At 39.1% G+C, this 13,146-nt stretch overlaps 1 protein-coding gene across 8 annotated transcripts in view; it reads right to left on the reverse strand.

The window, feature by feature from the left end:
• The window catches only part of LOC143039904 (mitotic spindle assembly checkpoint protein MAD1-like), a 186,487-nt gene that overhangs the window by 99,725 nt on the left and 73,616 nt on the right, over window positions 1–13,146 (reverse strand). For all 8 annotated transcript variants that reach the window (XM_076210254.1, XM_076210251.1, XM_076210252.1 and 5 more), the window contains 2 exons: window positions 8,152–8,282; window positions 887–1,010 (listed from right to left, as the gene is read on the reverse strand). In XM_076210254.1, coding sequence (XP_076066369.1) covers window positions 887–1,010; window positions 8,152–8,282 — 255 coding nt within the window. The remainder of the gene's footprint in view (window positions 1–886; window positions 1,011–8,151; window positions 8,283–13,146) is intronic.

Consider the following 13,146-nt stretch of genomic DNA (forward strand, 5'->3'; position numbering starts at 1 on the left):
AGAGGGAAGAGAGAGAGAGAGAGAGAGAGAGAGAGAGAGAGAGAGAGAGAGAGAGAGAGAGAGAGAGAGAGAGAGAGAGAGAGAGAGAGAGAGAGAGAGAGAGAGAGAGAGAGAGAGAGAGAGAGGTGGGGGAGAGGGAGAGAGAGGGAGAGAGGGAGGGAGAGAGAGAGAGAGAGGGAGAGAGAGAGAGAGAGAGAGAGAGAGAGAGAGAGAGAGAGAGAGAGAGAGAGAGGGAGAGAGGGAGGGAGAGAGGGAGGGAGAGAGGGAGGGAGAGAGGGAGGGAGAGAGGGAGGGAGGGAGAGAGGGAGGGAGAGAGGGAGAGGCAGGGAGAGAGGGAGGGGCAGGGAGAGAGGGAGAGAGGGAGGTGGAGGGAGAGAGGGAGGTGGAGGGAGAGAGGGAGGGATAGGGAGAGAGGGAGGGAGAGGGAGGGAGAGGGAAAGAGAGAGAGAGTGAGAGAACAGAGTGGGAGAGGAGAGAGTAGTGAGGAGAGAGTAGTAGTGAGGAGAGAGTAGTAGTGAGGAGAGAGTAGTAGTGAGTACTGAGGAGTAGTGAGTAGTAGTGAGGAGTACTGAGGAGTACTGAGGAGTAGTGAGGAGTAGTGAGGAGTACTGAGGAGAGAGAAGGAAAGAGGGGAGAGAAGGAAAGAGGGGAGAGAAGGAAAGAGGAAAAAGAAGGAAAGAGAAGGAGAGACAAAAGAGGAAAGGGAGAGAGATAAAGAATGAGGGAGGAAAAGAGGGAGGAAAAGGAGGAGCAAGAGGAAAAGGGGGAGGAAAGGGGGGGAGGAAGAGGTGGAGAGGAAAAGAAGTAAGGAAAGAATGGGAGCATAAAAACTAAATTCATGGTAAACATAGAATAAAAATCCCTACACAAATTATATACACCTTACCTTTACTAGCTGTAGAACTGCCTGTGATGCAACAAGGTCTACACAGCGTTTGTCTAGCAATGAGGATTTCTGCTGAGCTCCAGCTAATTTTTCCTCTAGCAGTTGTACATTTTGCATTGTCTCTCTGTAATATTCAATCACAACTTCAGCATTTCATCATAAAAGATTTTAATAAACTTTCAATTTCATTAACTCAAATCTAAGATATATACCATATAAATTTATAAATTTTTGGCATGCAAAAAAAAAAAAAAAATAATAATAATAATAATAATCAAAATTACCCTTTACTAAACGAAGGCACTCCACAGCCAAAGAAAATAATTTTATATAATATGATTACAGCTAAAAGGAAGAGGAGCCAAGAATAATAGTAAATACATATACCAAAGGCTCTTTCCCCCTTACAAAGGAAGTAGCCAAAAAACAAAGGCATAAAAACCATTCCCACTCACAAGAATGTATGCTGGTCAACTATGAACATGGTTACCTAATATGTGGTTTTATTTGAACTTCAATACCCCATCTGGGGTATTGGCTACATGTTATTGTGGGGTTCAAAGCTGCTAAGTAGCATGCAGATGATACTTTAGGGTCTATATGGGGTACCCCTACAGACCAGAGCCACACATCATTTTGTCTGTGGTTGAGGAAATTATATCTGTAGAAATGATGATACTTTATTATACTGCGACTGTCTCTCCATTATGCTGTTCCCCCACTCTTGTTACTGTTCTATACCATTTCTTTGAACATTCATTTTCTCATTTTGCCAAACCCTGTGGTGGGGGAAAAGAATACTGCCACCAAGTCTTTCCACTTGAGTCGTAGGAGATGACAAAAATGGAATGGGGATAGGACTAGGCATCCTTCTCCCTGTAGCCCCAATAGGGACATAAGAGGGTCTGGGAGCAATTTTCCAACCAGTACCCTAAGGATTGGGTCTTTTAGTGTGTGTGGATGTGGTATAGATAAGAGTAAAAGGGAAGAGATAAGCAGTATGTTTGTTTGAAGAAAGATGGATGCATTGGCAGTGAGTGAAACTAAATTGAGAGGGAGGGGTGAATGTGAGTTTGGGAGTATAGTTGGGAGGCTCAGGAGTGACGACAGGATGAGGGAGAGAAAGGGTAGCCATACTAGTAAGTGAAGAGATAGGTAAGCATGTGGTGGTGTGGAAGGAGGTTTCTTCAAGTTTAATGTGGATGAAGGTGAAACTGAGAAGGGAGATGTGGGTTGTTGTTGTTGTTCCCTAGACCGTCTGTCTGAGCAGTCCCGTCTCCCCAAGGAATGCCATGGCTGAAATGGGGTTTGCCCACAAATCCTTTATGGAGTTGTTGTGTTGTTTGCATGCATGATTGTGTATAATGCAGTCTTCCATGATATGTTGAATAGTATTGGGTGAAGTGTTACATCCTGGGGATTTGTCCACAATGCAATCCAGTCTCTTCTGGTAGCTTAGAAGGGCTGGGTGGTGGCCACATTGCAGTCTGGCCAGGTGGACTCTGTCCTTTCATGGGAGAGAGGATTCAGGGGGATGGATATCAGGGGGTCTGGCATGTAGCAATGTGTTGTCTTTTAGTGTGTTCATGGAGCAGTGAGTGATGTGATTATGAATATCTTTCGGAGGCTGTTATTTGGTGGTTTTGGAGGAAGAGAAGAGAGTATTTGTGTGTGATATAGATATTTGGGTGTTTTTTTTTATACTTCTTGGTGTGTGTGGATGTTCTGCTATGTAGTGTAGCAGATGTGCTGTGTTTGTGGAGGCTGCAGCAAGTGTTTTTGTGCCTCTCATGTCAGGGTTATATTTGACATTGAGGACTTTTGTTTCATGGTGTAGGTGGTCTGTAGGATTGTATATGTGCAGCCTGTAATTGTTTTTAATGCTTTGTTTGGTCTGAAGGGTGTTGAGGTGTTTCTCACTGAGAGTAGGTGCCCATGCTGGACTCGCATAATTCATCCCTGAGAGTATGCATTGCTTGTAAATTGTAGTATTAGTATCTTCAATAGATGGAGTGGTTGGGAAATGTGGAGTTCCAGGAAAAAATCATAGTGGAGAGTTGATGGTGGAGATGAGTCTACAAAGAGAGTTGATGATAGCAAATACAATGTTTAGGAAGAGAGTCAAGCAAGTACACATGGGAGAGGGTGGTGGATGGAAAGGTGGTAGATGGAGCATTAATAAACTATATAGTGGTAACCAGAAGAATAGTAGGAAGAGATAAGGAAGTACATATTTTAAGGGGAAAGGGTGGGGGAATATCTGATAATTTTTTGGTGGAAGGTAAGTTGAGAATGTAGGATAGATGGAGAAAGAGGAAAAGGACACAAGGTAGGAAGGTGATTAAAGTGAACTGCTTAAATGAAAAAGAAAAGGAGTACAAGAAGCTGAGAGAGGAGTGTGAGGGAGTGAAGGATAGAGTAGAACTAGGAGTGGAGGAATGGGGATGGTTCAAGGAGGGGTCACAAGGTGTGCAAAGATGGTGTGTGGAACAAGGAGGATGGGATGAAATAGAAGGTAGTTAGTGGGACGAGGAAACAAAGAAGGTTATAGAAGAGAAGTAAGCATTCACAGATTGGTTACAAAATAGGATGAGAGAATCATATGTGAGGTACAAAGAAAAGGGAAATAAAGCATAAGATAAAGGAAGTAAAGAGAACAGAAGTGAAATGGGGTAAGAGTATGACAGAAAAAATTGAAAACAAGAAGATATTTTGGAAAGAAATTAAAAGAGGAATGTGCAAATCAAGTAGAGAAGAATAGGTAAAAGGTGCAGATGGAGAGATGATAATGGAAGAGAAGGCAGTAAGAGGAAGATAGGCAGAGTATTTTTGGGAGTTGCTAATGTGAAGGAGGATAGGGAGGGAAAGGCAGTTGTAGTGGGAAGTGTTAAGAAAATGAGTGATGAGTAAGGAAAATGGGGAGAAATAAGGAAAGATGAAGTGAAGCCAGTTGTTAAGAAAATGAAAGCAAGTAAGGCACCTGGGTTGGATGGGTGTCATGCAGAATGTCTAAAAAAAAAAGAAGGTACATAGATGGTGGACATGCTGGTAAGGTTATTTAATATTTGTTTAAGAGAGGGTAGAGTGCCGGAGGACTGGAGGAGTGCCTGCATAGTTCCACTTTACAAGGGAAAAGGGGACAAGTGTGAGTGTAGTAGTTTCAGAGGGATTAGCTTGTCGAGTGTTCTTGGGAAGGCTTATGGGAGGATCTTGAGAGAATTTGGAGAGGAAAAGAGGGAGTAATTGGTGAGGAACATTGTAAGTTTAGGACAGATAGGGGTTGCGTGGATCAGATTTTTGTGGTAAGGGGTATGTGAGAAAGCTTTAGGAAAAGGTAAGGATGCTTTCTGGGCCTTTATGGATTTGGAAAAGGCTTATGACAGAGTAGACAGGAAGGCACTGTGGGAAGTATTGCAGATATATAGGATGAAAGCTTTTAAGAGCAGTCATGAGATTTTACAAGAATAGTAATGTTAGAATCAGAAATGGAGAGAGCGAGTTGTTTGAGGTAAAGGTGGGACTTCACCTGGGATGTGTTATGTCACCTTGGCTGTTCAATCTATACATGGATGGGGTGGTGCGAGATGTAAATGCAAAGGTAGTGGATTGGGGATTTGAGATGGTTAAAAGAAAATGGAGAAAAGTGGGAGATAAGGCAGTTGTTGTTTGCTGATGACACTGCACTTGTATCAGGATCAGAGGAGGGATTGAGGAAGTTAGTAACAGAGTCTAGGAAGGTGTACAAAAGATGGAAGTTGAAGATAAATATGGGTAAATGGTGATGAGATGTACAAGGGGAGAAAGTGACAGCAGACTGGAAGTGAGTATTAAGGGGGAGAGACTCAAGGAAGTGAATAATTTTACATACTTGTATAATATATATATATAATATAATAATAATAATATAATATATAATAACAGCATTTTGTATCTATGTAGGAAATGCAAGTGATACACAATTGGAAGTGTGTGTGTGTGTGTTTGTATGTGTGTCAAATTGTTCTCGAAGTTCCAGGAAGATGTCGTAAATTATCATTCCCATTTACTTATTTAATTATAATTTCAATTATTGTAATGTGAAAGTGGAATGAATGTGAAATAGAGTGTCCTAATAAAATATGCTTATTAATGTATTGATTTGAGTGTCCGTTGTTTTCTGTCAATGGCATATCACTAAATTCAGCCTTGTGCACTACCACCAGGATAGGTCATACTTCTTTTCTAGTTGCCAATGACACTAATGCTCCCCTCCATCTCAAACTTGGTACAAACTTATGTGATTTCCTAGTGTATCCTTCAAGAGTAAAAGTCATCTATGACCACAATTCTTCCTTGCCAGTTTGTACCATCACCTCCGATGTGTCTCATGCACAGGTTCCTATTGATGCATTTCTTCCAGGTGTTTTATCCCTCTATTCTTGAACATTTTTTCACAAATTTTGGTTACAGTGCTTGTAAGGGAGACCAATCTGTAATTTGCTGGTTCTTTGTTTCCTCCTTTATATATTGGTACAATGATGGCATTTTTCCAGTCTCTTGTTATTTTTCCTTCTTTGAGTGAGCAACTTATTATGTTGTATATTTTGTCCATTAGTTTTTTACATTTTTTTTAGTATCCAATATGCAATTCTGTCTGGGCTGTGTGATTTCCTAATGTCAAGCTTCATTAATTGATCTATTATTTCTTTTTGTGTTATTGTTATTTCCCTCATTGGGGGGAGATCACACTTCACTTCCTTTGTACCAATGCTGTACTTTTTCTCTAGTGAAAATAAACTTGAAGTGATTGTTCATGACTTCAACCATTTCTAGATCCTCTATGTAGTCTGTATTTCTGTGCCGTAGTTTCACCATTTCTTGTGTATTTTTATGTTTATCATTCACATATCTATAGAGTTTGGGTTGATCTTTACATTTTGCTATGATGTCTTTTTCAGTTTCTTTTTTCCTCTCTGCACACTTTTACATATTTATTTCTATGGTTGACATATATTTGCCATTTTCCATAATTTTTTTTTTTTCCCTCCATCTTTTCCAAGCTTTATCTCTATCTTTTGCCTCACTGGATCTTCTATTGAACCAGCATTTCATGTACACTTTTTCCTGTTTCTGTCTTGGTACCTATTCATTCACTCCTTCATTATAGATTTCCACAAAGATTGTCAATTTCTCTTCCACTTTTGTCTCTTCATTGTAGAATTTTTCCCAATTACCAATTTGAAAGAATTTCTTAAGTTTTCCAAAATCCATTTTGTTGTACATCAATCTTCTTTTTCTGTATTTCTCATTTCTCTCCATATATATTTCTTCCTTTAGTTCATCCTCCATTAGTATGTGGTCACTTTCCAAATGGTTTTTGTATTAAGTTATATCTTCAATTTCAGGTTCTGTTGTAAATATCAAATCCAGTCTCAATGGTTCTTCATTACTTCTGTATTTGGTAGTTTCACTTACCCATTGTATTATTGTATATTCTATGGGGATGTCAAGTAATACATTTCTCCATAGATCCTCTCCACCTTTCACTGTCATCTCTCTCCAATAGATTTCTTTGCAGTTAAAATCTCCCATAAATACAAGGTTACCTCCATCCTTCAGTATATAATTTAATGAATACCTTGTATCATCTAACATTTTAGAATGGTCACCCTCTTTCCAAGAGCCCCTTTTTTGGGGGCATATAAATCACCACAAACTTTCTACTATTCATGTTATTGTCTTCAACTTTTATCATGATCATTTCTAAACTGTTTTTACCCTCAGTAACCTTCATCACATTTCAGTTTTTCTTAGTCAAGAATATGACTCCTCTACCCTGTTTATCATTTCTGCTTTTTGTTCCAATAATTGTATAATCCATGTCCAACACTATTAGGTGGTAGTGGACTCCTTAATTTCGTCTCCACAATTCCCATTAAGTCTGGTTTTTCTTCTGACAGGTAATCATGTAATTCAATCAAATGTGAGATTAATCCATCTATGTTAGTATAGGCTACTTTTAATTCTTTTTCCTTCTCCATCCTGTTTTCTGTTTCTTTTGTTCCACTTATGTTGATGTACCATTTTCTCAGCCTCATGTCTAAGACTTTCCAATAGAACTCCTTGCTTTCGATCTCTGTTCTTTTCACGTTTTTTCCTGTAGCTTCACCTCTTAGTATCTTCTATTTCCTCAACATTCATTTGTCTTTATATCCATATATTGTTGTAATGTTCACTCTTAGCTAACTTGCTTGATTTTGCTAATATGTCTTCTGCTACCATTTGTTATCTTTGTTTTATCTGAGGTTGGTTTCTTTACAACATTGTCCCATCCTATACACTTCTACATCTTTCTCTACTTCCTGGTCATCATCTTGTACTTCTTTTACAATTGTTATTGCTATTTCTTTTTCTGCTTTCTCTCTCATGTACCTCACCAGACCATGTTTTTCCTTTAATCTATATACTACACCTTTTTTCTATCCACTGTATTTTTGACCTGATTAGTATTTTCTTTGATTACTTTAATAATTGTGTCCTTTGCATTTTCCTGCATCTATTGTACTATTTCTTTGAAAGCTATCTCTTTGTTTTCTCTGTTTTCATCCCATTTCTTTATCTTCTGCAAATTTTCCTCACCTAAGTTTTCTTCAATTCTTTCAGACATTGCCTGTATTTTGTGATTTACCGCTTTTTTTAAATCCTCACTATTGGTAGTATAATTGTTTTTCATCTTTTCATTTTCACATTTAACCTCAATTAGTTCTGTTTTTAATTCACTTAGCTATCTATTTTGTAATTCTTTTTCTTTAGTTCACATACCTCTCTATTTACTTCAAAATAGTCTTTCCTCAATTCCATGAGTTTCTCCCATGACTTTCTATAAAATTCATCTCCCTTTCCATGTCTATGATTTGACTTTGATTTCTTTTTTTGTACTTATCAAAACCAGAAAAAGGATCATCATTGTATAATCTAATTATTCCTCTTGGGGTTTCAAAGCCTCTATTTACATTTAGTTTCAGTATAGCGCCTCCAGAGGGATCTGCATTGTTTTTGACTTGGTAGTGTGGCAAAGGACAATGATGACCATCCACAAGGAAAGAGGAATGACAAATAGGTTTTGTATAGGTATGTGATTGGTGTAAAGTGGTAGGCAGCACAAAGATGATTCTGTGACATCCACCTTACCAGACCACCAACAGCAGATACTTGTTGTTGGTCCCTGATACAGAGAATATCTCGTATACAAATATAAATTTCTGAAATACCAAACCTATATATACCTGAAAAGATGATTTTCATCACGAAGTCTGGTCACTTCCTTTTCCAATGAAGGCATCTTGGTAATGAGTGTCTCAATGTCACCTGTGATCTTCTTCTGGTACTCGAAGCATTCCATCTGATTCTCCAGCTCCTGGAGCAATGAAAGACACATTTCTCTTTACTATATATATATATATATATATATATATACATATGTTGAACAAACTGAATTTCAACATTAAAAAAGTAGTATAATGGAATTTGGAAAAAGCAAAAATAGAATATCCAGTCAATACAAAATTGGAACAAAAGAAGTTACAAAAGTAAACTCAGAAAGAGACCTAGGAGTAATCATTTCAAATGACATGACACCAGACAAACATGTAAACAAAATAGTTGGAGAAACTTACAACTTGTTAAGATCAATGAAAGTGGCCTCCGACTACATGGACAAGGAAATGGTGAAGAGAATACTAGTTACACTGATAAGACCAAAATTAGAGTATGCAGCATCACTATGGACATCCAGTATATATATATATATATATATATATATATATATATATAAAATCAAAGACCACTAACAAAGATGGCACCAACACTTAGCATGTTGACCTACGAACATGTTAACAGGTTTTTCCCCAATTCCATATCTCTCTAACACCTCCCACAATGCCTTCCTATCTATCCTGTCATAAGCATTATCCAAATCCATAGAGGTCCAAAAAACATTCTCAGTTTAGGCCAAAGCCTTCTCGCAAATCAGCTTTACCACAAAAACTTGATCCAGGTAATCTTTACCTTTCCTCAACCCATACTGTTCCTCAACAATTACTACCTTTGTTCCTCTCCTAATCATCATCATCATCAAATGAGGTAAACTGCTGGAATGGATGAAGGATTTCTTAACCTCTTCAGTACAGTTCAAAATCTCGCGGGCAGCATTAGCTGTCAGACGTACGATGTGTCGTAATAATACTCGCATCATAAAATATAGTCACCGCTTATATCGATCTTTCTCTCTTTCACCCGTGAATTTTGATAACCATAGAAAATGTGAAGACATTTTAGAAAGTATGTCATTACGCAGGGGCAACTACAATAAATATAATCAAGACGCCGATATGGCAGCCTCGCGTATCCACTTGCTCCTCATGCCGCCTACGTATGCGGCACCGTATGGAAGGGGTTAACTGGGAGAAAAATGAGAGTGGTACTTAGAGACAAAAATTCAAACTGGGAAGATGTGAAAAGTGGCATCCTACATGTCTCTGTACTGGCTCCTTTAATGTTTGCCATATAAATGATATGGATGAGGGAGTAAACTGTTATATGAACTTCTTTGCTGACGATGCCAAATTACTCAAGAGAGTAAGAACAGAAGAAGATTGCATATCGCTACAAGAAGACCTAGACAAAATATGCGAAAGGAGTCAGAAAAGTGAGATGAACTTCAACATTAAAAAATGTAGCATAATGGAATTTGGAAAAAATAAAAATAGAGTATCAGGACAGTACAAAATTGGAAACAAGATGTCAAAAAAGTCTATTCAAAAAGGAACCTGGGAGTAATCATCTGAAGTGACTTGACACCTGATAAATATGTCAATAAATTATTTGGACAGACTTATAACTTATTGAAGTCAATGAAAGTGGCCTTCGACTACATAGATGAGGAGATGGTTAAAAAAATAGTTGTTACACTGATAAGACCTAAACTAGAATATGCTGCGACACTTTGGGCACCTAGCACAAAGAAGAACATAAGAAAGTTAGAATACAAAGAGCAGCAACAAAGATGGCGCCTAAACTGACAAACCTGACATACGAACGAAGACTGGAAAAATTACATCTGTCATCACTGGAACAGAGAGGAGAAAGAGGTGATTTGTTGACCCTTCTCAGAATTATGAAAGGGATGGAAATTCTTGACAGAGACGATTTATTAAAGTGGGACAGAAGAGAAACGAGAGGACACGAAAAGAAACTAAAGAAAGACAGCTACAGAAGAGACCTGAAAAAGAATACCTTCCCACATAGAGTGATTGATGTCTGGAACAAACTGAACGGAGTAACAGCGAATGCCAAAACTATACACGATTTTAAGAATAGACTAAATGTGGAGAGATACGAAAACGGGTCACTATGAACATAGCTCTCATCCCGTAAAATGCAACTAGGTAAATACATGCCAGCACCAGTCCCTACATTCAAACACATTCAAACTCCTTCTCTCTTCCTCTCTTATGTTCCATGTTTCTGCCCCATACAGTGATGTTGGCACAATCACTCCTTCATTTAGTCTCCTCTTAGCATCCATTCCCAAATATCTATTCCTTATTACACTCTTCAATCCACCAAGGCATTTACTCACTTCTCTCAATCTACATTCTACCTCCACCTTCACTCCACCTTTTCCTGCCACATTTGCACCCAAGTATCTAAAACTATCCACTTCCTCCAGTTGCTCTCCCTTAACCTCTTCACTCCAGGCCAAAATCTCGCGGGCAGCATTAGCTGTCAGACTTACGATGTGTTGTAATATTACTCGCATCATAAAATATAGTCACCGCTTATATCGATCGTTCTCTCTTTCACCCGTGAATTTTGATAACCATAGAAAATGTGATGAAGACAGTTTAGAGAGTATGTCATTATGCAGGGGCAACTACAATAAATATAATCAAGACGCCGATATGGCAGCCTCGCGTATCCACTTGCTCCTCATGCCGCCTACGTATGCGGCACCGTATGGAAGGGGTTAATGCTCACTTCCAGTCTACTGCCACTTTCACCCCTTGTACATCTCATCACCTTACTTTTACTCACATTTATCTTTAGCTTTCTTCTTTCCCATACTCTCCCAAACTCTGTCACCAGCTTCCGCAATCCCTCCTCCGATCCTGCCATAAGCGCAGTGTCGTCAGCAAACAACAGCTGGCTCACCTCCCACTTTTCTCCATTTTCTTTAACCATCTCCAATCCCTGACCCACTGCCCTTGCATTTACCTCTTGCACTACCCCATCCATGTATAAGTTGAACAGTCAGGGCAACATAATGCATCCTTGACAAAGTCCCACCTTTACCTCGAACCACTCACTCTCTCCATTTCTAATCCTGACACAAGCTCTACTACTCTCATAAAAACTCTTGACAGTTCCTAGAAGCTTTCCTCCTATCCCATATATCTGCATAGCCTCCCACAGTGACTTTCTGTCTACCCTATTGCAAGCCTTTTCCAGATCCATAAAAGCCAAAAAAACATCCTTCCCCTTTCCTCTAGCTTTCTCACATTTTTGTCTTACCACAAAGATCTGATCTACACAAACTCTACCTGTCCTAAATCCACACTGTTCCTCATCAACTACTCCCTCTGTTCCTCTCCTAATCCTCTCAATCAAGATCCTCCCATAAGCCTTCTCAACTACACTTAACAAGCTAATCCCTCTGAAACTACTACATTCATACTTGTCCCCTTTTCCCTTGTAAAGTGGAACTATACAGGCACTCCTCCAGTCCCCCGGCACTCTACCCTCTCTCCAGCAAACATTAAATAACCTCACCAGCCAGTCCACCATCACTGTACACCACATAAAAAAATTAGTTGGTTATCATCCCTGCCTGACCTGAGAAAATTGCCCAACCTGATCTATTATCTTCCCCCCCTCAAAAATGCAAAAAATATGAGCTGTTCACATCTTTCAATTTCAAATTTAGTGCCTTGAGTTTTGAGCCTTCCTAATGTGCCCAAGTATGCCTCTGTATCATTTGGCAGAGTGCATGAGTGGCTGACTCTTTGAAAGTGTCATTGTTTGGTCTACAGCACTTTTATAGCTTTTATCATAGCTAGTATAGTGCAAGAGGACAATTCTACCCTCTTAATAAAGCCCTGGTATGGACTAAGCATTGCCAACAACATGTATCTTTCTGAATTCTACAGAAAATTTGACAAGCTGCTACAGGAGTCATGCAGGTGATCATTTGTCAGTTCTAGTTGGTGAGTTTCCATGTTTCATCCACATATTTTGACAAATGTGAAAAAAATAAAGCCCAACCAACCCACCTCCTCCCAGAGGCATGGATAATAACCAACTTATTTTTCTTATATGGCCTTATGCTGGAAACTGGCCTAGACTGAGTCTCATGGCAGTCTCTTATTTGATATGAAGTCATTCCATTGATATCCCATGATTCCCTGAAAGCACTTAGTGCCAAAGCCATCAAAACACCTCTTCAAATCAGCATTCAATGTCCATGTCTCACAGCCGTCCAGCTACAGAGCACAAGTGACTTAAACTCTAATCCTCTCAATTAAAACCCTCCCATAAGCCTTCCCAACTACACTCAACAAAATGATCACTAAAACTACTACAATATCACAATTGTTCCTTTCTCCTTTGCAAAGCGGAACTATACAGGTATTCCTCTAGTCCTCGGGCACTCTCCCCTTCCTTAGATACATGTTAAACAACCTCACTAGCCAGTCCACTATAACTCTACATCCCTTTTTCAGACATTTTGCATGACACCAATCCAATCTAGGTACACCCCTTTCATAATTTTCAAAGCTTCTTGTAACTCATCTTTTCTTATATCTCTACCACTTTACTTCCCCATCACCTTAGTTTTCTTAGCTCCTCCCACTGCCACAATCAATTCCTATCCTCCTCCACATTTAACAGCTCTATGAAATACTCTGGCCATCTTACTATTACCACCTTCACTTCCATCATATGTCCACCCATCCCTTTTACATTTTCCTCTGCCTCACTCACCTCTTTACTCTCTTAACTTCTTTCCAAAAATCTTTTTATTACTTTCAAAGTTCCCTGTCATACTTCTACCCATTCAAATCTGCTGACCTATTTGCCTCCTTTATCTTTTGTTTTGCTTCTCTTCTTTCTTTGTACCTCTCATATGTTTCCCAAGTCCTACATTAAAACCAATCCCTACATGCTTCCTTATTCCTTTCTACTACCATCTTCACTTTATTATCCCACCAATCACTACCCTT

Source organism: Oratosquilla oratoria, chromosome 27 (assembly GCF_046742065.1).
Source record: "Oratosquilla oratoria isolate Oo_2021 chromosome 27, ASM4674206v1, whole genome shotgun sequence".
In the NCBI taxonomy this organism is placed as follows: Eukaryota; Metazoa; Arthropoda; class Malacostraca; order Stomatopoda; family Squillidae; genus Oratosquilla; species Oratosquilla oratoria.